General features: G+C 37.7%; 1 protein-coding gene and 1 non-coding gene across 2 annotated transcripts in view; both read left to right on the top strand.

The window, feature by feature from the left end:
- Positions 1–25,037, top strand: part of CPVL (carboxypeptidase vitellogenic like) — a 144,001-nt gene extending 118,964 nt beyond the window's left edge. The window contains exon 12 of the mRNA XM_049781885.1: positions 24,927–25,037. Within this exon, the coding sequence (XP_049637842.1) occupies positions 24,927–25,037 (111 nt within the window). The remainder of the gene's footprint in view (positions 1–24,926) is intronic.
- LOC126021081 (small nucleolar RNA SNORA61) lies at positions 9,024–9,161 on the top strand. Its single transcript, XR_007499694.1, has one exon. It is a non-coding gene; the product is annotated as a small nucleolar RNA SNORA61 (small nucleolar RNA).
- Positions 25,038–27,021: the final 1,984 nt, after the last annotated feature.

Here is a 27,021-nt window from a genome sequence, read left to right as displayed (position 1 = left end):
TTAGATCAAGGCTACATGTTTGCCCCTGTAGGGTGTGTGGTGGTAGTTGTATGTGGTGGTAGCAAATATTTGGGATGGGCAGTAATTTTGGTGCACATACTCTTCACAGAGGAAGAGGAGAGCATTGAGGAGGAGGATAGACGTCTGATTACCATAGCTTTCCAACTGTGTTTTTTCAAAATGAACAGTAATAGTATCTCTGACTACATGCAGCTGAAAAATGAAAAGGAGGATAGCCACAGTGCTTTGAATGGAAAAGGGGAGGTCAGGACAGGATGTGAACATTGCCATGAAGAGTCCATAGAGGGAACGAAACTGCACTGGCCACCTGCCTTTCTTGGACTTCCTGCTGACATTTATTTTCAGAATTTTAAACAGCTTAGGGAGCATTATGAACAATATCCAAAGGAACTAACAATTTCCAGAAAGTTCTTTAGCAAGTTCTTAATTACTTTGACAAAATCAGAGTGAGCAAACAACAATAAATGCAACTTTTGCATTCAACTAGTGGTGAGGAGATAAAAAAAATAAAACTATATTTATGTAGTTATAATAAAACTAAAATAATTGTTATGTAGATTTCTTTTTGTTTGTTTTGGAGCCACACCTGGTGTTGTTCAGGGGTTACTCCTGGCTATGCGCTCAGAAATCGTTCCTAGCTTGGGAAACCATATGGGACACCAGGGGATCAAATGGCAGTCTGTCCTAGGTTAGCTAGTGCAAGGCAGACGGCCTACAGCTTGTGCCACTGCTCTGGCCACAGTTTATGTAGATTTCTAATCATGATTATCATCAGGAGCTATTTCCATAGGAAAATGTTATAGCTCTGTGACAGTGATTAACCAAAAGCATCTTGTATTTCTCCCTAGTTCTGTTGCCTTCAGCAAAGAGGGGTGTTCTGGTTCAAGAGTTTTTTTGTCTCCAACTTCTAGACTTGGAGAAATTTCTTTTGTTCCTTTATGAGACTGTAGTTAGAAAATAGGACAAAGTAATAACCCACAGCTTCCTAATATTATAACTCTATCATTAGAGAACTTTATGTCAGTTATAGATTTGGTTCTCCCGAGCAGACATTCAACCAAAGTTTGGCATGAAAGGTTTTCGCTGTCGATCAATGTCAGAGGAAGAAACGAAGAGGAAACAGAGGAAATCAAACCGTATCATTTCTATGAGACTTTAACCAACCTTCAGGAAGCATCAGAGAGAATTACTTTTCCTCACACTGTCCTTCATCAAATCAAAGTGACCAGGACTGCCATATTTCATCCAGTAACCAAATGTGGCCTGCTCCAGGAAAGACATTGCCTGTATTGATTAGAGACAGACCCTGAAGCAATGACAACTGAAGACTTACTGGACTACCTACAACTAGGAAGCAAAATCTTTGTGTGTGAATCTGATGGTACATGTTTGTCTGCTACAAAAGCAATCTAGTCGCAATTTCTCAGGATTTGATGAAATCGGGAGAGAGGATGAGAACAAGGATAAAAGGCTTTGAATCGTCTAAGACCATGTGGGATTTTATTGGCTTTTGTTTTTATATTACTAGAAACTAGACTAATTACTGTATTATTATTCAGAGTCCCAAATGTGATTATGACTTCTAGCTGTGTTAGTAAGATGAATCTAACCCTGACTTTCATTCTATGCAGATGAGGATTCAACGGTAGAAACAATAGGTTTTTTTTTTTTTTAGAAAGAAAAGAAAATGAATAACTAGTGGTCAGAAAATATTTCCCTTTTTAGCCATTTCACCCCAAAACTTGGTGCTATGCTGCTGGGGAGAGGCTGAGGCCACACATGAGGCAATAAACTGGGGATCTGGCTAAAGTTGAACATCCAAGATGGTGTCCTTTCCTCCAATGTTTGCTCCAGATGATCTTTCATTATGAAGGGCTTTCTATGACTGCTGATGTTCCAGACTGAATACCGTATTTTCTGGCGTATAAGACGACTTTTGAAACGAAAAAAAAAAAAAAGGCAACCGAAAATCGGGGGTCGTCTTATATGCTGAGTATATCCTGAAAATCGTTTTGATATGCTGCTAAACAAAAATCGTCTGGATATTGCCACAAAACGAATTTTCCAACTCGATCCTGCACCAATCACTGCAAGGCTGCTCAGACTGCCTCTCTAACTCGGCCAATCCAAGCAGGCTTTTGATGCATGCAAATTAGACAATGTTACCCAAATCTACACTGTAAAAAGCCTCCTCAGATTGGCCAGAGTCAGAGAGGAGGTCGTTTTATATGCCCGGTTGTCTTATATGCCGAAAAATACTGTAGCCAGGCTTTTTCAGGCCAGCATTCAGAAGTGCTACTAATTCTGTTGCATTCTTTAGGTTCAGGCAAATCACAGAGAAAATAATCTTTCAAGTTCCTAAGTGACAACAAATTTGGGACCATCATTAATCCACTATATTTTCCTAAAGAAATATGTATATTTCCAAATATAAATGTCAATGCTTTATCTCTAGATATGTCTTAGGACTGAAGCAGCATTTCTTTTTTTTTTTTTTTTTTTTTTTGGTGCTTTTTGGGCCACACCCGTTTAATGCTCAGGGGTTACTCCTGGCTAAGCGCTCAGAAATTGCCCCTCGCTTGAGGGACCATAGGGGACGCCGGGCGATTGAACCTCGGTCCTTCCTTGGCTAGTGCTTGCAAGGCAGACACCTTACCTCTAGCGCCACCTCTCGGGCCCCAAAGAAGCAGCGTTTCTTGAGTTTATCAGGAACAACTATTTTGAGGAGATGGCTACAAATATGCAACCAACTGGGAGGAACTCTAAACTATGATTTTACTCCCTGTGTTGGCACCAAAATGGTCTTTATTTTGTACAAAACCTGTGTGGCCTATACTTGGACAAAACTTCCATCATGATGCCTAAAAGGATGCTCTAAGTCCATATCAATTTACTTAGGGAGAGGCTAACAAGAAATCTGAAAGTATACGTTTTACTCTTAAGAAACCAGCCATTGATTCGCAGCATCACATTTAGTAGAGTGTCCTCCAGTTTACAGTATCTGCTGGTATGACTCTCTGAATCCTTACCCATAAAACTTTAGGCTAAAGTTTAGACCTCAATTCCTGGCTGTAGTTCTATTTATTGTAGGTTTACAAGAGAACTCTGTTCTTTCAACACACTGATAGATCATGGTAATTTAACCTTGTGGAAAATGTATATTCAAAATGTTAGCTTCCTTTTTCTTAGTAGAGATTTGTGCTGTTTTGAAATGGCATGGTTCTTGGTGCAAAAAAAAAAATCTTGGTATATTTAATATATATACTATGACATTAAATACTTAATGTCTGTGTATTCATGGTTCTCTCTGCAGTAGTGTATATTCATAATCTTTTAAGAGACCCAACAAGATCAAGCATGAGTCTGTAAACATCATCCAGAGTAATTCTCAACAGAGGAGTTATCCTCTAGTTACCAAAAATTTATTTTTGGATATGAATGGTTAACCAAGATGTCAAAGCAAAAATAAGAGTATGGTGTCTTAGGGGAGGTAGTGTCTTTCCAGGCATAAATTTATTATTTTCATTCACAAAGGACTTGGAACTATTGTCTCTGTTGAATAGAGTTAAAGTGATATGAATGGGCACTGCTTTATTCATTACCAGTAGTTCAGACCACAGTGTGGAGTGAGAGATAAGAAGAGAGAGAATGGGGGCTGGAGAGATAGCATGGAGGTAGGGTGTTTGCCTTGCCAGAAGGACGATGGTTCAAATCCCAGCATCCCATATGGTCCCCTGAGCCTGCCAGGAGTGATTTCTGAGCATAGAGCCAGACGTGACCCCTGAGCACTGCCGGGTGTGATGCAGAAACCAAATAAATAAATAAAAGGAAAAGAGAAAAGAGAGAATGAGAGAAGAGTAAAATGCCAGTTCCAGAGGCAGGCAGGAGAGGTTGGGGCATTGGTGGTGGGAAATGTTCATGAGTGAATGGTGCTTTACATTATTATTGAAACTCAATCATGAACAACTTTGTAGTCACAGTGTTTAAATAAAATGAAATAAATAAATATTTTAACCAAAAAAAATGTGGATCTATTGGCATCCACTGAATGTTCCTAATCATAATTCAAGCCCATGCAATAATAAATTCTCAGACCTGTTTGCCAGTTATTCTAATTGTTGGTCTCTAGTAAAAAAAAATTGTTAAGCTTCTTAGGTCATTATAATATGCAATAAGTCTGGAGGAACTTATTAATATAATCATTACTTTATTTTTTATTTTATGGCATTTAAAAAAAACCCTTATTAGGACCAAAGAGATAGTACAGGAGTTAAGATAAGTTTTATGTGACCACCCTGACTTAATCCCCAGCACACATGGTCCCCCACACACCACAGGAACCAACTCCTACACAGACTGGGAACAACTCCAAGAAAATGCTGGGCATGACCCCAACACAACACAGAACAACAAGTCCTTATTACTAAGGATACCTGAGGTTTGGATTCAAGGGGTCTGTGAACTTAGAAGGTGAAAAAATGCATCTCTACTTTTACTCATCTAACTAAAGCAATATTTCCTTCCATTAGAGGTTATAAAATTTAATAGGCAATAAGATCCAGAGGCATTAGACATTACTTTGCTCATATCAAATACATGTCTTGTTGCAAAGAGCTTGAACCTACATTTGTGTCCATTACTTCTTTACAGTTAACGTTTAGAAGACCCATTGGTTGCCTAATTGAATGTGTTCATCTGAAGTACTTCTACTGTTTTATCACAAGTGTATTTCTGGGATGGGAGATTTAAACTGTAGCTGGCTGCTCACAAGCTTTGTTCTCAGTGATCACTCTTGGTGGTGCTTGAAGAGACCATGTGAGATACCAAGGATCCAATTAGGGTCAGCTGCATGTAAGGCAAGCACCTTAACCTCTGTAGATTTCTCCAGCTTCACAAGTATATACATTGGGGGGGGGGTGAGCCACACTCAGTGATGCTCAGGGGTTACACCTGGCTATGCGCTCAGAAATCGCTCCTGACTTTAGGGACCATATGGGACGCAGCGGGGTGGGGGGGATCGAACCGTGGTCCGTCCTAGGCTAGCGCAACAAAACAGACACCTTACCGCTTGTGCCACTGCTCCAGCCCTTACTTTTTTACTATTTAGATCATTTGATGAAATGGCTTATTTTTTTATCTAAAAGTACATATGCAATATATATATATATTTACCGATGTGTAACTATCATATTTTAAAATTTGACTAATATTAAATAATTTTTATTATTTAGCATAATAATTATTCTTGCCATCTTTGATGACCTTAGATTGAAATTTATAAGGTAAGTTATTTATTTTAACTTTATTAAAGCACACTGGAATTCTACTTGTAGTTTATTAACTTGGCTAGTCTAATTCTGTTATCATTCTACTTGAGAGAATTTAAAGAAGATCAGCTCCTTCTCAACAAGTTTGCTAGCCCTGTGCTTTTGAGAGGTTTTTCTGCTCTGGGACATAGAGATGCATACTTTCAATACCTGTCTCTTGCCAGAGGGTTAATGATTAGGATGATTGGCCATGCTTACACTCCACTTGGTGCCATCTGGCAACTAGTAAGTTGGTAGTGAATAGTTATGTTACTTTTAGCATGGCAATTTTCACAAGGCAAGAAGAGTAGAGTAGAGCCTCTTCTAACCCTCACTCCAGTCAAAAAGGACCCAGAGAGTGTGTCTTAAAGGTTCAGATGATGAAGCAGGCTGAAAATGATTTTGCAATCGGCCCAGAACTTCAGCAATTGTGACTGGTTTTAACTCAACTGTAACAAGAGACAGCGTTGGAGGTGGGTGGAAGGAGAGAGGAGCAGAGAGAGGGTGAGGGAGAGTCAGCTTTTTTGTTATGGCAACATGATGATAGTAAATAAAAGTGGCTAAATTGAATAATGAGATGTTTCTAAAGCTTTGACTTCCTTCCCAGATAACAACAACATCTCTTTTGACAATAAATAAAATAGTAAACCCTCCTCTTTTATAACCAGAGCTATAACAGATAGAGGGTAGGAGTGGGAGAGGCCATGTCCTAGGGCCTTAGATTTAGAGTCAAAAATGAGCCAGCAAAATCAAACCCCCAAATATTTGGCCTCTTCTTGCTCTTCTATTTTTAAGTGCAGAGATAGGGGCGCTAATTTTTGCTCCTGCTGTTTATATTTTTTATGCAGCAACTAGAGTCCTAAGATTATGATTCTGGCACCTTTCAAGCTGAGCCCAGATGGGGACTTCCCACACTTGCCGTTGCTTCCTGTCAGGTGCTTTACCATTGCCTCTTGGAGAACTGCTTTTAAATGTATTACCCAACCCCTTCTCTCTGTTTTGAGCAGCAGAATAAAAGCAGGAGAGAAAACTTATTCCATTTTGTAGGCTCTCTATATGATTATTATCATTATCATTATTGCTGTTGTTGTTATTCCTTTGGCAACATTCAAGAGTGGTTTTACTTTTCTATTAAATTAAAAATGGAACAGCGATCAAGAAAATGTTACTTGCTTAAGATAAAACAAATCTTGATAAAGAAGTATTTTTGTAACTAGCAACTAGTGGAAGAAAAGTCAAATTCAAAGAACTTGTCATTGCTGTCCCATCCCCTTATCGCATTGCCATTGGGGTAACCTATCTTCTAGATTTAGTTTCTAGTGTCCTTTTCCCTTGTTTGTAGATGAATAGTTTTACTACTGATAAACATCTCTATAAATAACATTCCTCTTTTGGTGTTTCATGTTGTAGAAGAGGTACTGTTTCTTGAATCTCTGGAAATAGCACCCTTTACTCTCCAGGACTTGATGAGACTCTGTTTGCAGTATTACACAATTGCCTACTTTCTGTCTCATTTATTCATTACACTGCTGTTGGACAGTCAGGGTATTTACAAGTTTATTGCCCTTACCAAGAGGGGTACTATGAATATTCTTTGGCATCTCTCCTTGTACTTATGTGCAAGACTTCCTCTAAGAATAATGCCTAGAATAGTTATACTGGCCTGCAGAGAGGATATTGTGATCATGAGACAGCTAATTTTACCAGTGCAAAGTTCATCCACTGCGATCTGATTGTGCCGAAATTTTAATTTTTTCAGATTTTGCATAATCTGGGAGGTAGGGGAGAAGATTGAAAGGTAGAGCTAGCACTATGTTCATGGGCGAAATAAAATAATGCCTTGAGGTGGGATCCATGTGTCATAGGATCTTAACGTCTTCAAATCGATGATGCCAAGCCAAAGCAATAATGCCATAGGTAGGGTATAGCTTGCATATGAAGTCCCCAGGTTTAATCCCCAGCACCACATATTGTCCCCTGAGCACATAAGAGTGATCCCTGCACAGAGCCAGAAGTAAGCCACACTATTAGGTGTGGCTCCTAAAAACAAAAAGTTCATGATGTGAAACTTTTCCAAAGTGAACGTATCGATGCTGGTTGTGTAGAAGACCTGGTAGTCCTACTAGTTCACCAAAGTTTAAACTTAAACTTATCCATAGTCATCTAGATACTCATTTTCACCAGGGCTTGTTCAATTAGAAGTGTGCCTAATATCCTCTCCTAGTCACTCTAACTTCTCTTTGCCTTTCTTCTTGCCTTTCTCATATTCTTTTCTGGATACTGTATAAAGATTCTGGCACTCATAGGCAGTAAAGGAGATGAAGTAGACGTGTCAGGTCCAAATCCTGGTTTTAGATTTAACTAAATATTCATTTTAAGAAGAAACAGTAATGCAGAAATGTATTCCATCAGCACCTTTTCAATCCAAGTCACAATTAGTGTCTTCATAATAAGTAACTAATACAAAGAACACATTTCAAAGCATGTCTGGAATTTGTAAGAATTTGATAGAGAACCTAAGAGTTTTTCTAACACAGAAAGTGCCCAGTTCATTTCCATAACTTTTTTATTGAAACAGCAAGTAATGAGATGGGGCCAGAGCAATTATATAGTGGATAAGGTGTTTCTTTACCTTGCACATGGCTGACCTGGCATGATCTTTGGCATCCCATATGGTCTCCTGAGCAACACCAGAATAATTCCTGAGTGCAGAGCCAAGAGTGGCCCCAAAATTAAAAAAAAATAATAACATGAAAATAAATAGATGAATGTATTCTGTTCACTGATCAGTGGCTCACTTTTTGGGGCCTCTTACCAGAAAAGCAAACAGCATCACAACTAGTAATCTATCCTTGCCCAATTTTTCACACTTCTCATATCTGCTTTATAGTATCTTTCTTGCTGGCATAATCAAAGTAATTTTGAATGTTTGACACAGAAACCTCAAAGATTTTCTTAAAGAGAAAAAAAAAAAAACATTTATTTTGTACAGGAGTTAAGGCATTTACCCTCACAGGTTAAACTCATTTCTCTCCAGCACTAAAATAATACTCCAAACATTGTCAGTAGTGATTCTTGAGCACAGATACAAGCCCCAAATACCACCAGGTGTATTTTCCCTAACTTCACCTCCCACCCTCTAGAAAAAAATAAGGAAAACATTTCCTGGACATTAAAAATTGATGATTACCCTTTAATATAGGCTTCTTAAATAAAATGTTTTTGCCTTAGGGTATTTTTTTTAAAAAGTCACAGATTCAAAAGTGGTTCTTTAAGAATACTCTTTGTTTCAAGCTGTTGTCTAAACTCGTCTTTTGCTTTTACCATGGTGGCCTTGCTAGTCTTAACTGATCTCCTTTCTCTCCAATTTACCTTTCTCTAACTTTCTCAAAATTCAAATCTAATCATGCTTTCCCTTGTTTAATCTCTTATAAATTCCCCACTGCCTTCAGAATTAATTTCAAACTACATAAAACAGTAGAGAAAAGTAATTTCAGCCTCTGCTTCATTCTTCAGCTTTAACTTGTCCTCTCCCTCCTTTAAAACACTGAAAAACCAGGGCCAGGGAGAGACAACAAGTGGCACACACAAGATTTGTATGCATGAGATCAACTTTGCTCCTCAATACCAGTGGGTCCCCTCAGCTTAGGGGTATGAGCACATTATTTTATTATCCCACCAGGAGAAGTCAGAAGTTCCTTCCTGCTCCCTTTTTTCCATCCGGTCTAAACACACTGGTCTTTGTGGTCACAAGAGGAGGAATAGTAATACTGAATCTGGTCTCATAGGGCTCATAGTCTGCCATGTAAGTATGTAGGCTAGTTTCAGACAAGATTGAAAAAAAAAAAAGTGCCATCACTAGGAATGGCTCTTATCCTAAAGGAAAATATAGAATAAAAAAAAGGCAAAGAAAGAAAACCTCTTAGAATTCCCCAGGCATTCCTTGCTACTCTATCCCAGTAACACACATGGAATTTTCTCCACTTTCCTTCTGAGAGTATTTTTCCTTTCTTGCTTGTCTGGAAAACCTATTTGCCATTCAAAGTTAAAATTCAGCATTACATCTAGAAATATCTCCTTTTAGAACATTGTCTCATTAGAACATTGTCTTTATTCTGTCTTTTTATTTCTTCCTTATTTATTGTATTAATCACACTTGGTCTCACCATTGAACTCTTTAATTAGTTCCCTTCTCCAAGTGATAGTCACTATAACCTATCAAAAATTGTATCAATACAATAGTATTGTAAACCACAATGCCCCAAAAGAAAAGAAAAATAAAAAAATGTGTCTGCCATAAAGAGTAAAGTTGGGAACATTAGTGAAGGGACGCGACACTGATGAAGGGATGAGTTTCAACATTAGACTCTTGAAACTCAATCAAGAATAACTTCATAACTTTGTAGTTCACAACAATCCAATGAAAAAAACTTAAAATAAATATAACTCACCAGTCATACTCATAGCTAATATTCTAGCACAGTTCTTGGCTATAGAAATCTAAATAATAAATGTTTGGTTAATTAAAATAAAACTGGTCACCACTATATGCTCACACTCTTTTATGCATGTATGAGTGCAAGTGTGTGAACAGTTGTGAGTTTGTGTGTGTGATTACTAGAACTCTCAGGACTGCTTGGGCCACTTACCATCTTCACACACCGAAACGCCTTCTGGTAAACAGATGAGACATATTGAGATAATGAATGGTTGTAAACAATTTTTTTAAAATTAAAAGACTCCTTGTTTATGTCAGCTGAAGATGATTTCCTTTGTGTTACATGAGGGAGAGGGAAGAGAAATATTCTGGGGGAAAAATTTTAGGAGTTAAAGTTTTGTTATTCCAATGCAGACGATATTTGAATTCTGGCTATTTGGGTTTCTCCCTTTTTCTTAAAATTCAAACACACACACACACACACACACACACACACACACACACACACAGCTTGCTTTTGAAAACAAAGGAAATAATAAACAATAGCAACTCCCAATTTTACTCTGATTATTTGCCAAGAGTCCTCTTAGTTCATGTGGTTCTATTTCATTAGAGAGTGATTAGCATAAAAAGAATGCTTCTAAATTAAGCTACCCAAATATGCACTTTGTTAATACTCAGGGAGCTAATTTATTGTATTATTTAAAATATAAATTGGGTAGCAGAGCTATTTACTGAGGTATAACAGCTACGCAATGATGAATAATTTTCTTTTAGATGTTGAGTGGTTTTTAATAACCTATTCAAATTTAACAGAAAACCATTTCATTATGGGAAGTGAATAAATACTAAGAAGTCTAACGTCTAAAGTATTATCCATACATGGAGAATGGGTTTTGAAAATTAACAATATTTGAGAAACAAAGAGGGAATTGGGGGTTGCTTTTTCAAGCAGTAATCTTTTTTTTAATTTGAAGTATAACCAGATTCACAAAATTGCTTGTTGGAAAGTTAAACAGTAAAAAATTAACAAGATGGAGTATGGAATAGAGAAATGATCAGTGAGAAGGAAAGCATTAAGTTTTGCTAAGATATTGCCACTTCAGTCAAGAGTTAAGAGTATTGTTTTTGCTTTGTATACTTTTTTGATTTAGTAGCAAAAACAATGTTGTTTCCATTTCAATAAATGGCATCATAAAAAGGCCTTTTGGCATGCTCTTTACCTTAAATTCCTGGAACTTGGGTATATTTGTAGGTCTGGGGGTCCTTTTAGGCAATGATCAAGAATGCAGTTGAATTCTGATATTCTGTGTGATCTGGAGTTGTCCCAAATAGACCAGTTTGGGATTGTTTTAGGCATATATATGTTCTGTCATAACCAGAAAGATATCATGAATGTGTCAGTGTGTGAATGTGACAATTGCTTATTACACCATGTTTCAATCGAAAGAATCAGGATGGAAGTGGTGACAGAATTTTCTCATCTTTCTAGACATATTTAAAATGCTCTGCATCTTTTTATTTCTTAGTCATATTCTCAGTAACATTCATAAGTTATAACCTTATAACTTATCCATATGAATGGATGGTGTTCAGGTTTATCAAGGGAAGGAGGAAGAAAATATTTCATCTTTCCCTAGGAAAGCCAACATCTTAGGGAACCATTGGTTTGGGAATGATATGGCTTGGGAGGAAGTAGAGATGCCTATCTATAGCATTTATCAATTTCCATGGTGTAAATACTGCCCCCCCCATATTGAGTTATCCATCACTGCATGTGCATAGTTGGCTATAAAAAAAAGAACATCTGGCACACTACTGTCAGCACTGTACTGCAATGCTGTTTGTAGGAAGGAAGACTTCAGCAGTTGGGAAACTTATTTCCAAGCTACCCCAGCTGACATGAGTCAAACCCTCTGAGCACACCTGGCAGAGGACATTTAATGTTATAACCTCTGCCCTCTCCTCCCCTACTCTGGTCTTCTCCTCTCAAAGAAAACTACAGGTAAAGATCATAAAGCTAGATACTGAATAAGTGATTACTGAACTGAATTATGCTTTTTATTTTCTTGTGGCTAGCAAATATAAAAACTGGGTGTGAAGGAAGTAAAATTTCTATTGCATTTTTATGGCACCAAACCCTGTGTTGTGAAAAGTGGTTTTTTTTTTTTTTTAAGTGAAAAAGACAGGATAGCTTTTGCCATTCTGTTCAGACAAGTAATGTCTTGCTTGATATTTCTGTGTGGGGAAAAGAGTGTGTGTGGCAAATGGCAAGTGGTGGAAATGGGTGAAGGGAAAGAATGGGATGGATTGTGGTATTGGCAGGCCAAAAGAATAAAAATTTGCTCTTAGTTATGTTGGGCATATTGACAGGTTTAATCTCATATTCAGGCTGCTCTCTAATGTTAGTTGGGATCATTCCCAAGGAAAAGAAGGTTTAGAGGAATAAAAATAAAAGAAACCAGGAACAAAAACAAATATACAAGGAAGAATATATTATTACTCTTACTTTTTAAAAATAAAAAATAGTGACTTTTTTATGCTTCAGTGCTTTAGCTTCTTTCTTAACACTTTGTTTTTGTTTTGGGCCATATCCAACTATACTCAGGGCTTCCTTCTGCCTCTGCCCTCAGGGATCACTCCTCGTTGTGCTCTATGAACCATATGGGGTGCCTCAGATCAAAAAAGAATCCTCCACATGCAAGGCAAATGCACTACCCACTGTGCTATCACTCTAGACCCCTTCCTTCTTCACTCTACCTGGAAAACTTTTCCTTTGACCATAAGCATTCAAATAGCACCAGTATGGTGACCTTCAGTTAACTGCCTGTTTTATTCACTTGCACAGCCCATGTTGTGGGCAGAAGACATACCTGGGGAATAAGAATAAAGGAATGTTTATTTTATGTGCATTCTTTTCTGTATTCTCACAGTGCCAAATACTGAACAGTGGTTAAATTGTCCAGATTTCCTAATACTTTCACTCCCTCAGCACTTAAATGTTTAGATGTTCCCCCAAATAAGCCTCAGTCCTGGGAAGATGAGCAGTAGTTTTCCTTATTCCCCTTTCTATGCTGTTTTATAAAATGGATAGAAAAATAAGGGAAACCACTGCTCCATCTTCCCCAGTTCTTGCATGCATCTTGCCCCAGTTCAATCCCTAGCATTCTGTATGATCCTCTGGGCCCACCAGGAGTAATTTCTGAGTACACAGTCAAGAGAAAATCCTGAATAGTGCTAGAAGTGGCACAAAACATGCACCCCCAAATAGAGGCAGTTGAGTTGCTGTGGTAATGACACAAAGCTCAGCACAAGTGGAGGGCTCTGGGTCCTGAGTCCATACTCTTTACCAGCACACTAGACCACTTCTCACAGTGCTATTGTTTTAGGGTTCTCTTGACTCAAGTGAACAAGAAAGAGAAGGTTCTCACCTATTCTTTCATACCAACCTTGCTGACATGGATTTCTGGGGTTGAGTTAGAGAAGAGGTCCTTAACTTTTTCGATTAAGTATATTCATTGTACATGAAAATATCTGATTTGGTGAGATGAGATGAGATGAAGAGATTTGAAGGCTCACAGCCTTCATTTCCTACCACTCTTCAGAGAAAGGGTTGAGTGCTTGTTTGCAGACATTTAACTTGGCAGTTTCTTGATTATCAAAGTCTGGTTTTCATGTTGCATAGAAACATATCTCTGCTATGTATTCTCATTATTTTGTTGCATCTGTTCTTGGAGCACTGATAATGCCTTTGTTTAAAACCATTATTAGTTTGTTCATGACTCATTGTTTTTTATCTATCCTTTAAGTATTTGCTTAGAGATTATAACATACATCCTGATGTGAGAAAGTTGATTTGTAATTAGTACATTTATCATTGTCCAGATGCTCAAGCAATTTATAACAATTTAACTGAATTGATTATACCTTTGATACCACAATTCTGTGGAGATTGGGGGGTGTTTTGGGCCACATCTTGCAGTCCTCAGGGTCTACTCCAGACTCTGTATTTAGGGTTCATTCTTGATGATGCTCAAAGAAACATAACTGGTGCCAGTGATTAAATCATGATTTACTACATGCAAAGCAAGTGCCCTACTGCTGTACTATATTTCCAGCCATTGAATCATTGTCTTTAAAAGAAAAATTTTACATGGTGCATTGAAGGCCAGGAATGTTACTCAATAATTGAATGCCTGTCTTGGTTGTGTAACATTCAATTCCTGGCACTGTCAATTTTTTTCTACCTGATTCAAATTCCATTATTATTATTCTTGGGACTGGAGCAATAATACAGCAGATAGGGCATTTGTCTTGCATGCAGCTGACCCAGGTTCAATTCCTAGCATCCTATATGGTCCCCCAATTGTTGCCAGAGTGACCTCTGAGCATAAAGCCAGGAATAACCCCTCAGTAGCTCTGAATGTGGCAGAAAACAAACAAAAACCCCTCTATTATTATTATTATTATTATTATTATTATTATTATTATTATTATAGATGTTCTTTTACCTGTACCAACATGCACATTTTTCTCTTCATTTTTAAATTTTCTTTTTTGTGTCACATCCAACTTTATATAAGGCTTACTGCTGGCTCTTTGCTCAGAGATCACTTATGGCACAGGGTTCAAGGAACCATATACGATGCCAGAAATTGAACCTGGGGTGGCCATGTGCAATACAGCACCCCACATTCTGTACTCTGTCTTCAGCCTCCACATGTAAATATTTTTTTTTCCATTAGGTGTAATTTTCTGTCTTAAGAACGTTCCTTAGTCTATCTTTTAGCACAGGTCTGCTGACAAAAACATATTTTTTTCCAATACTTTATTTCCTTAAAAATGTTTTCTTTTTAGGCTGAAGCAATAGCACAGTGGTAGGGCATTTGCCTTGCATGCTATTGACCCACGACAAACCCAGGTTTGATCCCCAGAATTCTATGTGGTCCCCTGAGACTGCCAGGAGCTATTTCTGAGCACAGAGCCAGAAGTAACTCCTTATTATCCCTGGTGTGGCCCAAAAACAAAAATGTTTTCTTTTTAATCATAGCTTAATATCTAATTTTGTTTTATTTTCTTTTTATGTTTAAGTACCTCCTTTTATTTAATATTATTTTATTTTAGTCTCTTAGATTAATTTTTATGGTGATATTCTAGTTTATAGTGTTAAAGTCAGCTTCACTCTTGAAGAGTTGGTATTCTAGTCCCTGCACAAGTGTTTTAAAACCTGTCCCCCTTAATCCATAGACCCTCTCTCCCCTTCTTTTAGCCTGGCCAGCTCCTCCTTCCAGTGATTGCTATTCAGGATTCAGGTTATGTTTCTACTATCAACTGTCTAATCTTTGTTTTTGTTTTTATACTCCATAATGGTATGGCATTTTATTTTTTACTTTCTGGCTCACATCACTTATCTCTCTGGCCCTGGCCTGAATAGTTTCTATTGAACTATCATTAAGTTCATATATTATTTCTTTTGTCATGGCAAATGTACTGCTAAGTCATCTGTTGAGTTCTTAAATTTATTTGACCAAGGGTAATAATCTTGAGTAAGAGTACCTCAGGCTCCAAAACTATGACCCGGAGAGATTGGGTCTGGAACCAAACAGCAATACAGGAAATAATCCACAGAGTGAAAGAGTGCAAGAATGGGTTCAGGAATTTCAACACTCAAGCCAGAACTCCCACCACATGAGTCTTCTGCTTCTAAGAAGGAAAGCAGCTTGGTGGAGGAAGTCGAAGAATGAGCCCTTTCCTTCCTGAAGCCCAGGCCTTTATTATGATCAAGAACCAGGTCACTTGCTAGGGTGGAGCAGGAATAGCAAGCAGGGAGGGATCCAATAATCCCATCACCAATCACACCCTAGGGTGGAGTATGAATACTGATTAGGGTAGGACCAGTAATCAACAATCTTGTTTACAGAGACTACTTTGTTCACAGCTATTTAAAAATCTATAGTAAATAATATCTAGTTTACTGTTTACCCCACACTTGGATTTTAGTGAAATTCATTTTATTTTGACTTTCAATATTAGATAAAATGTATAAAGGCAAAATTATGTTATCATATTTTAGAGGATTTAATTTTGCTGAAACAGTTAGGATAAGAGCAGAAACATTTGATTCCATTGAGATTTGAGATAATGACTGGTGCTGGACTTCTGAATTTTGTGATGGCTAAACTGGTTTTCTCCACTTCTTTGACTTTGTCTTTCATGTTTTTCACAGAAATCCTAGGACTTTTTCCTAGACAAGACTGTAATTATAAAGTTTGTCTTTTATTTCTCTGGACATTTTGTGTTTCAGTTTCACAAGCACCATAAAAATAATTAAATTTTGGCATCACTTTTGATCCTTTAACCTGTTTTTGCTTTATAATTGGTGAATTCCCCAAAGAGAAAAAAATGGCATCAAAAATTACTATTTTCTGGATAGTCTTGGTTTCTGAAATCCTGGTTGCCTTTTGAAACTTGTAAGCTACTTTCTTTTCAACTCAACTTGTAGTATTATTCTTATAAAATGAAGTGAGTTTGAAACAACTATTGTGTCACATAGGAATTTAAAATCTTAATAAGAGAATTTCAATGATCAAGTAAGATGGTTTATCTAGGAAATCTTTTGAGAACAACCACAGAAAATTTACATTTCAAAGAATGTATGCATTCTGATGCCTACATAGTAGATGGCCTATGACCCTGTTTTATCAACTTATGAATAATTGTGTAATGTGTGGAAACAGAAGGATGGCTTTGTTTAGTGTTACCAGAGCAATTTTGCATCTTCTCTCTGCTTTATGTTAGGTGTCAGGAATCAAACCCAGGGCCTCACATATGTCAGACGTATGCTTTGCCTGCTTTTGTAATTTTCATTCCCAAGTGCCTTTTCTTCTCAATTTTTATTACTTTTAAATTTTGAGGATGTATTATTTCTACTAGTCTTGAACATGGTAAAATTTTGTACTATGTGGGAATAGGATGTGTGAAAGACCTTTGGTTATAAACCAGAAACCAAAGTCAAGCAAAATAATATTAAATGACTACCAGTCCTAGAGAAACATGATTCTATATAACATGCCTCACAAACATATTTCTCCCTTAGATTGTCTTTCTTAGTAATATCACTGCATTTTGTAAATCTTATGTCAAAAAAGACTAGCAAAATGGGGTGGGAAAGGGAGGAGGGAAGGGGAAGGAAGTGGGGAGAGAGAGAAGGGTGCTTACATTTAACTTTCACATTTGATTATCATTGATAATACATGGCTCCACACCATCTCAGCTTTCTTCACCTTCCTGTCATCTTGCCAATGAGTCTTTATCAGTGATTTTAACCACTAGTCCATGGACAGGGGCCAATGCACTTCTATAAAATGGTTGAAAACTAGACAAATTGGTGATGTAGCTCACTGGTAAAGTGCATGCCTTTGCATGCATGAAGACTTGGAGTTCAATATCTGATATCACAAAGAAAAAGTAAAGAGTAGCTACTCTACTGCCTAGGGCTTGGAAGGTGGCCAGTCCTAGGTATAAAAAGATTGAAAACCACTGGTCTATATTATCTGAACACTGAGTCTCCTAATTTACCCCCCTGCCCCAGTCTATAAATTCCTTCCATATCAGCACCTTCATTATACAGGAAGGTCATCATTTCTCTGAAGATCTGAATATATTACTACCTGCTTCAGACCTTCCAGGTTATATCCAGAATAGGCAAACCCAGAAAAACAGACATCAGATTTGTTCTTGCTGGGGGCTGATTGGAAAGGGACTGGGAAGGGGTTACTAAAGGGTGATGGAAACATTATGCAAATAACATTGCTGGTTGCACCATACTAGGAGTCCAAATATGTCACTACAAAATGGTTGTAACTGTGATTTTATGTCATTTGTTTTTTTTTTTTAATTTTTTTTTTTTATTTTTTTTTTTTTTTTTTTGGTTTTTGGGTCACACCCGGCAGTGCTCAGGGGTTATTCCTGGCTCCAGGCTCAGAAATTGCTCCTGGCAGGCACGGGGAACCACATGGGACGCCGGGATTCGAACCGATGACCTCCTGCATGAAAGGCAAACGCTTACCTCCATGCTATCTCTCCGGCCCCATGTCATGTGTATTTTACCACGCTCCCTACACACCCACTCTCTCTCTCTCTCTCTCTCTCTCTTACTCTCTCTCTCTCTCTCTCTCTCTCTCTCTCTCTCTCTCTCTCTCTCTCTCTCTCTCTCTCTCTCTCTCTCTCTCTCTCTCTCTCTCACTCACTCACTCTCTCTCACACACGCACTCTCTCTCTCACAATCCAGTCCCTTCAGCATGGCTTATGGGACCTCATTGCAGGGAACCCTGGAGACAGTATCAGGCACTATGAGAAATGCTATTGTCACCTCACAGACTTGGAACCAACTTGAGGATAGATGGCTGTATGTTATTAGATTGTTCCAGAACCTGTTGCTTTTGCATGCAGAAGTTTCCTCCTGTCCCAGGTGGCTTAAACGCCTCCACCCACCACTCTTCCTGTACTCTGAACCTCTGCACCCCAGAACTTGTACGCTTTTCTCGCATCACCTCAGAAGACACCGCCTTCCCTACCAAGTCCTGTTTCTTCTGGTCCTTAGAGTATCATTTCTTTTCCCTGAAAATAAAATGGAATGGAGCCTGGAAGTGTTTTTGTAACCCCTTTAAAATTCATGGCACATCTGTGACCCCCTTCAACATCTGGAACATATGAGGTTTCATGTCTACTGTGGAAAGACCCTCAAATGTCGTTTCTGGCCATGAGACAGACCACTTTTCCCTACGGAAACCCTGAGATGAATCTTGTCAGGCTAAAACGTTAATCGCCACCCAGTCACGTTTTGCTACGCATCTCTGGAAACCGTGGCACAGCTAGCTTACCTTATGCGGCTATAAACCATGGAGAGGGTTCTTTTCAGCCTCCATAAATTTTACCTTTGACGGTGGGGCCAACAAAATACTGCACACACATTTGAAATTTTTAAGACATATGAAAGAAGACTTCCCTCCAAATAAGCTACCCTTTCCAAAGGCAACGATACAATTAAAGATGGTAGTTGGTTATCCTCTGGGGGAGCTCAGAACTAGATCCATTTTCAGGGTGTCATCAAGTGAAAACTATGATATTCAGTCCCTGACTTCTTTGAAACCCCTTGATTTTCATAAGGCAGTAAAAGAATGTGTGTGGGGGGGGAAGAGAGAGAGAAAGAGAGAGGAGAGAGAGAGAGTATAAGAAAAACTGGTTAGGAGCACCTATTAGACAAATTGCTTTCTCCTTCATCTAGGTATACTAGGGTCCAGCAGTCTATTTAAACAAGTTTATGCATGTTTGAGTTTGAGAACTATTGATTTATACAACTCCCTTAAATGAAAATGTTTTATGCTAAAGTAGCAGCATATTATTCTAAGGCAGTTAGGTTGACACAAGTATGTTCAATGTACTTTTTTTTTTATTTGGGGGCCACATGCAAAGATGTTCAAGAATTTTTAAATATATTTTTTATTTAAACACCTTGATTACATACATGAATGTGTTGTTTGGGTTTCAGTCATGTAAAGAACACCACCCATCACCAGTGCAACATTCCCACCACCAATGTCCCAAGTCTCCCTCCTCCCCACCCAACCCCCGCATGTACTCTAGACAGGCTTTCTATTTCCCTCGCACATTCTCATTATTAGGATAGTTCAAAACGTAGTTATTTCTCTAACTAAACTCATCCCTGTTTGTGGTGAGCTTCATGAGGTAAGCTGTAATTTCCAGCCCTTCTCTCTTGTGTGTCTGAAAATTGTTATTGCAAGAATGTCTTTCATTTTTTCTAAAACCCATAGATGAGTGAGACCGTTCTGCGTTTTATTTTTTTCTCTCTCTCTTTGACTTATTTTACTCAACATAATAGATTCCATGTACATCCATGTATAGGAAAATTTCATGACTTCATCTCTCCTGACAGCTGCATAATATTCCATTGTGTATATGTACCACAGTTTCTTTAGCCATTCATCTGTTGAAGGGTATCTTGGCTTTTGCCAGAGTCTTGCTATGGTAAATAGTGCTGCAATGAATATAGGTGTAAGGAAGGGATTTTTGTATTGTATTTTTGTGTTCCTAGAATATATTCCTAGGAGTGGTATAGCTGGATCATATGGGAGCTCGATTTTCAGTTTTTGGAGGAATCTCCATATCGCTTTCCATAAAGGTTGAACTAGGCGGCATTCCCACCAGCAGTGGATGAGTTCCTTTCTCTCCACATCCCCACCAACACTGCTTGTTCTCATTCTTTGTGATGTGTGACAATCTCTGTGGTGTGAGTGGTACCTCATAGTTGTTTTGATTTGCATCTCCCTGATGATTAGTGATGTGGAACATTTTTTCATATGTCTTTTGGCCATTTGTATTTCTTCTTTGTCAAAGTGTCTGTCCATTTCTTCTTCCCATTTTTTGATGAGATTAGATTTTTTTTCTTGTAAAGTTCTGTCAGTGTCTTTGTATATTTTGGAGATTAGCCCCTTACCTAATGGGTATTGGGCGAATAGTTTCTCCCACTCAGTGGGTGGCTCTTGTATCCTGGGCACTATTTCCTTTGAGGAAATATACTTAATATACTCCCAGCTGTTAATCTCTGGTTTCACTTGTTTGGAGACTGTAGTTTCCTGCTTGAAGATGCCTGTAGTCTCAATGTCCTGGAGTGTTTTGCCTACGTGTTGTTCTATATATCTTATGGTTTCGGGTCTGATATCGAGGTCTTTAATCCATTTGGATTTTACCTTCGTACATAATGTTAGCTGGGGGTCTAAGTTCAATTTTTTGCAAGTGGCTAGGCAGTTATGCCAACACCACTTGTTGAAGAGGCTTTCTTTGCTCCATTTAGGATTTCTTGCTCCTTTATCAAAAAATAGGTGATTGTATGACTGGGGAACATTCTCTGAGTATTCAAGCCTATTCACTGATCTGAGGGCCTGTCTTTATTCCAATGCCATGCTGTTTTGATAACTACCACTTTGTAGTAAAGTTTAAAGTTGGGGAAAGTAATTCCTCCCATATTCTTTTTCCCAATGATTGCTTTAGCTATTCTAGGGTGTTTATTGTTCCAAATGAATTTCAAAAGTACCTGATCCACTTCTTTAAAGAATGTCATGGGTATCTTTAGAGGAATCGCATTAAATCTGTACAATGCTTTGAGGAGTATTACCATTTTAATTATGTTAATCCTGCCAATCCATGAGCAGGATATGTGTTTCCATTTCTGCATGTCCTCTCTTATTTCTTGGAGCAGAGTTTTATAGTTTTCTTTGTATAGGTCCTTCACAGTTTTAGTCAAGTTGATTCCAAGATATTTGAGTTTGTGTGGCACTATTGTAAATGGGGTTGTTTTCTTAATGTCCATTTCTTCCTTATTACTATTGGTGTATAGAAAGGCCATTGATTTTTGTGTGTTAATTTTGTAGCCTGCCACCTTGCTATATGAGTCTATTGTTTCTAGAAGCTTTTTGGTAGAGTCTTTAGGGTTTTCTAAGTAGAGTATCATGCTATCTGCAAACAGCGAGAGCTTGACTTCTTCCTTTTCTATCTGGATTCCCTTGATATCTTTTTCTTGCCTAATCACTATAGCAAGTACTTCCAGTGCTTTGTTGAATATGAGTGGTGAGAGAGGACAGCCTTGTCTTTTGCCAGAATTTAGAGGGAAAGCTTTTAGTTTTTCTCCATTGAGGATGATATTTGCCACTGGCATGTCGTAGATGGCCTTAACTATATTGAGAAAGGTTCCTTTCATTCCCATCTTGCTGAGAGTTTTGATCAAGAATGGGTTTGGACCCTATCAAATGCTTTGTCTGTGTCTATTGATATGATCATGTGATTTTTATTTTTCTTGTTGTTGATGTTGTGTATTATGTTGATAGATTTACGATGTTAAACCATCCTTGCATTCCTGGAATGAAACCTACTTGATTGTAATGGATGACCTTCTTAATGAGGTATTGAATCCTATTTGCCAGGATTTTATTGAGGATCTTTGCATCTGTGTTCATCAGCGATATTGGTCTGTAATTTTCTTTTTTCATAGCATCTCTGTCTGGTTTAGGTATCAAGGTGATGTTGGCTTCATAAAAGCTATTTGGAAGTGTTCCCGTTTCTTCAATCTCATGAAAGAGTCTTGCCAGAATTGGTAGTATTTCCTCTTGAAGGGTTTTAAAGAATTCATTAAGTGAGTCCATCTGGGCCTGGGCTTTTGTTTTTGGGAAGATATTTGATTACTGTCTTAATTTCCTTAATAGTGATGGGGTTGAAATCAGCCATGAATCGATGTTCAAGAATTAATCCTGTTTGGCTTCAAGGATTATATGGGATGCTGGGGATCAAACCTGGGCCAACTGAGTGCAAGTCAAGCACTCATTGTACTAGTACTAACCCCATTGTAGTAACTCCTTGACCCTACTGTGGATTTTGAAAGAAAATAATTGAAAGAATGATAATGGCTACTAGCAACTAGAGCCATTCTAGCGTCAAAACTTTGATAAGTATACTTTGGATATTGTTCCATTTGTTCCACGCAAAAGTCATAACTCTTCTAAAATATATCACTTTCTTAGTGTACAGGATGCTGAGAGAAGTTAAGTTGTTTACCTGGAGTCACACAATTCAGGGGTTACTTTTGCCTCAAGTTCTCTTCCTACACTCTAACCCCCAACCCTGGGTCATAAAACATTACCCATTACACCATTTGCTGTAGCTTTGATTCTGGCATGGTCCGATTATTTGCTCTTGGGTTTTCAGTTTATTGTTCCTGATTATGGGTGCCAAATTTGCTTCAGTCCAAGCAGCTGGGCTTTGTCACAAACATGATTTTTTGTGAAGCATCTGCAGCTGAGCTGAAGTTGCAGTGAAATCACTCATCGAATGCTTGCCAAGGCCTGAGGTTTGGATAGGAATCTAGGAGATGAAAATTGTGGCCAGGAATTGTGGAGAAAACAGCAGTTTGCTTCCAGAGTTGTATGCAAAGTTTTCTTATTTTCAGTCTGGGAAGGGTGTTGGCGCCTTAAGCCACAAGCCTGAACACCAATGCAAAAGGGGCTCCAGTGTCCCTGTGGTAAGGCACGAGCCACTGTTTCTGGCCTTCAGCAGCAAACCCAGATCCAGTTGCATGTGAGGAAAAGTCCAACCTCACAACTGCCAGTGCGAACTGTTGAGAAGTGGGTGAAATGTTCTCTATGATGTAAAATTCTATTCAGATGTTAGGAATTCTGTGCTTATACCATGATTTTATAGAAATATTGGGCCAGAGATATACTGTCCAGGGACATGCCTTGCATATGGCTTACATGATTCTTGACACCATATATGATACACATATAACCCCATCAGGAGTTAACCCTAAGCACAGAACCAAAAATAAACCTTGAGCATCTCTGAATGTGGTCCCCATAAAAATGTAGAGGTCAAGTTCTAACTAGCTCTCTTGCTTATGATTGTGGGAATGCAGAAGCTCCCTCATAGCTCTGTCACACATAGGGTGCTCTGAGTGGCACTCTGCAATGTGTGGGTGTGGGGTTGTAGGGGGGTATATTATACAAATGTGACCTGCAAAGAAAAACTCCTCTTGTTCTGATCCAACTTCTCTCACCGCATCATTGAAGGGTGCTGAAGGCTATGGTGATATTCATGTACTTAGTGCACTATGCAAACAGATTTGAGGGTTTTTTCCCTACATTAATTCCCCTCAGATTGGTGTTAATAAAGAGATTCCTGCATCTTATGAAAGACATTGTCAAAGGGCTCTTTACTTGCTGATTGTGATTCCATAGCTACAACAAAATATTAAGATAAAAGAAGGTTTCAGGTTCCATAAAAAAAAAAAACACAAATTATTTTAAGTTTCAGGTATCAAGGAGTCAAAGATTTCTTATTCATAGTTTTGCTTTGTTTATTGCAGCATCACAATTTACAGTAGTGTTCATGTTAGGGGTTCATGCAACATTCATGCAACATGCAACATTCAACACCACACTCTTGATCAGAATGACCCCTTCCCTTCCACTGTTATTCCAGACTTTCTTTCTCTCCATCCCCACCTCTCACCTTTGGTGAGCTTAATTGTGTAGAGTTTTCCAATTATCCAGTTCTATGGTCTTTCATCACTTGTTTATCCCTTTTAATTTTCTATTCCATGTATGAGAGCAAGCTTTCTGTATGTCTCTCTTTCTGACTTGATCTATTGTTCTTGTTTTTTTGTTTTGATGGTGCAGTTTGGTTTGTTTGTTTTTTGAGGGGCAAAAATGTGTTCTGTGTGGATAAAGACCAAAACAGAAGCTATAACTCAGTGTGTGTGGGGGAAAGAGTCTACTGGACTGGCTGCTTGAAGAGTAGAACTCAGTTAATTCCTTTAACCATTGCAGTTGGGATAGGTTTGGGGTAAGTTTCCTCACCTCTGGGGTCTAGCCAGGTAAGAATAACACAGTATATGAGAAAGTACAAATCTCCTACCCAAGACGAAAAGATAAACAAGAATTTCACAGTTTTAAATACATGAATGATAAGCACATTACTGTATAAAATGTAATTATTATAACAGTTCTTCATAGCTGTGGGGTCCTTATGCATGGGTGCAATTATTTGTAAATCAAAAATGGCAACTTGGACTTGGTTCTACCATGATGGTTGCATCTATCCTGAACATGTACCAGCTGGATTTTTCCTTGTCATTATTCCCTGAACAGTGGAGTGTAACAGCTGTTTACATAGCTCTCAAGTCACACTATGTTAGTTATTGTAAGTAATTGAAACATAACTTAAAGCATACAGGAGGACACGTGTTGTTACATATAACAAAAATACTGTCTTATATAAGGGACAGAAGCACCTCAAATTTTGACAGCTTTAGGAAATGTGGAACCAGTCCCATGTAGACTGAAGATGATCATATACAATTTTAGGACTTTCCTATTTTAAAGCATCTATTATTAAAACTATCAAAAAATAAACTACCAAATGTAAGATTATTAACTTATGCAAAGTCATGAATCAGGAGACTATGTTTTATATTTTATCTGAACTTAACATATATGCCAATTAAATTGTGATATTTTATTTAAATAGTCAATTTATTTAGACTATACATTTCTTTCCTTTTATAATTTTCTTTCTTTTTCTTCTCTTTTTAGGTAATTGTTCGAGGCGGAGGACACATTTTACCATATGACCAACCTCTGAGATCTTACGACATGATTAATCGATTTGTTTTTGAAAGAGGATGGGACCCTTATGATCAATGAGCCACTTTCCAAAAACAAGATTTTAGGGGCTTTCAATCTTTGAAAAGAACAATTTTCAGAATTGAAACTTTCATCTACATAAGAAAATGAAATGTTAAGTCTGAAAAATGTTTCTTATCAAGAATAAACTATCCTCAACACAAGTGACAGTGTGTGGCTGAGATGCCTTAGAATAAAATTAAGAAAGTGTTGTGCATGTATAATAATTTGATTTTGAACTTCATAGATGGAAAGAACAAATTCTGGAATTCTAGTTCAGAGAGAAATGGATAAATGACATCTGAAAACCTTGGGTATATATTTTAAATTCCAGAATATCAAATGAGCAAGAAATGAAATTCATAACATTTTTGTTCAAGATTTAGTTATCTCTTACATACAAAGGCACTTTGGATAAGAACATTGGAGTCAATATTGGAGGAGAAAAGATTGTCCTGAATGGCTTCTTGGATTTCTTTGCATTAGAAACCATATTGTCTAAAAGAAAGAGCAAGTAAGCGAGTGAGAAAGAGAGAGAGAGATAAGACAGAGAAAGAAAGACAGACAGAGAGAGAGAGAGAGAGAGAGAGAGAGAGAGAGAGAGAGAGAGAGAGAGAGAGAGAGAAGAAAAATACCTGCTTAAAAGCAAGCAGGGGGCAGGACAGAGAAGGTGGGAAAACTTGGGGATATTGGTGGTGTAAGTGCGCACTAGTTGAAGGTTTTAGAAATTATATGACTGAAACTCAGTTATAATACACAACTTTATAACTATCTCTCAGTGATTTAATTAAAGTATTTATTTTTATTTTTTTAAAAGAAGTCATATATAAAAAATAAGCAACCATGCATCAACTGGTGATAAGAGTATAATATTCAGAGAAAAAAGTAACTATTTTCCTTTTCTTTCCTTTTTATTTTTATTTTTGAGTCTGTTGCTTCATTGGTAAGGTGTGTAGTATTCAAAGAATCTACAGGCCACATTAGTTATGAGTCACTTTTCACTCAAGTTTTAATTCTGTAGTTATTTTATCCAAATAAAGAGCAGCTTAATTTTGCATTATTCTGGAATAGTCAAAAAAGAGACATATATAATTTGGAATCAAAACACGCAATTTATAAATATGTATACATTGGTAATTCTCCAACTGAAATAGAAAATCTTGGCACATTTTTTCTATTTATGCATCATTTATTCATATTTCTGAAATTCTACAGAATTTTTGGCTTTTTCCATACAATATTCCCTTATAGCATCCATCTAAGAATTGGCTCACTTGAGAACTCTATTAAAAATCTTAATATGAGAAAGTTTGACCTTGCTACAAATATTTTACTTAGTTCTTAAAGTTTCTCATTTCATATGATTTCATTCAAGCCTGAGCTGTCCTCACTCTATATTTTTAGTGCTTACTTGTTCTAAGTTATCAATTAAACATTGTGAACAGAAACAGGTTTTATACTTTGCAAAGAATAAATTTTGAGGCAGGGGGATGATGGCAAAACACTTTGCATAAAACCAGTCTACAAGCAAGAAGAATTTTATGGGGCCGGAGTGGTAGCACAGCTGTAGGGTGTTTGCCTTGCATGCGACTGACCTAGGATGGACCGAGGTTCAATTCCCCCGTCGTCCCATATGGTCCCCCAAGTCAGGAGTGATTTCTGAGTAATCCCTGAGTGTCACCAAGTGTGCCCCCCCCAAAAAAGAAAACAAAAAAAATCCATAAACATGTATTGGAAATGATACCAACTATGGCTGGGAGACCTAGAATTTTTCCTCAGAACGATGTTTTGGAATAAGTCACTTCATAGGATTAGACTCCCAAAGCCTTAAAGAGGTAACAGGAAAGGAAAATTCTGTGGTTCCTTCTGCATACTTGCTTGTTATTATACCTACTTCACAAAGGTAAATGAAAATGTACAGCCCATCTTCATTGATGGATTCTATACTTTCAGTTATCCACTCACTAAATATGTATCTATAATACACAAGTCCACAATCACTCAC

Source organism: Suncus etruscus, chromosome 10, assembly GCF_024139225.1.
Source record: "Suncus etruscus isolate mSunEtr1 chromosome 10, mSunEtr1.pri.cur, whole genome shotgun sequence".
In the NCBI taxonomy this organism is placed as follows: Eukaryota; Metazoa; Chordata; class Mammalia; order Eulipotyphla; family Soricidae; genus Suncus; species Suncus etruscus.
Note: the sequence above shows the minus strand (reverse complement) of the source record. Positions and strands in the feature narration are given on the sequence as shown.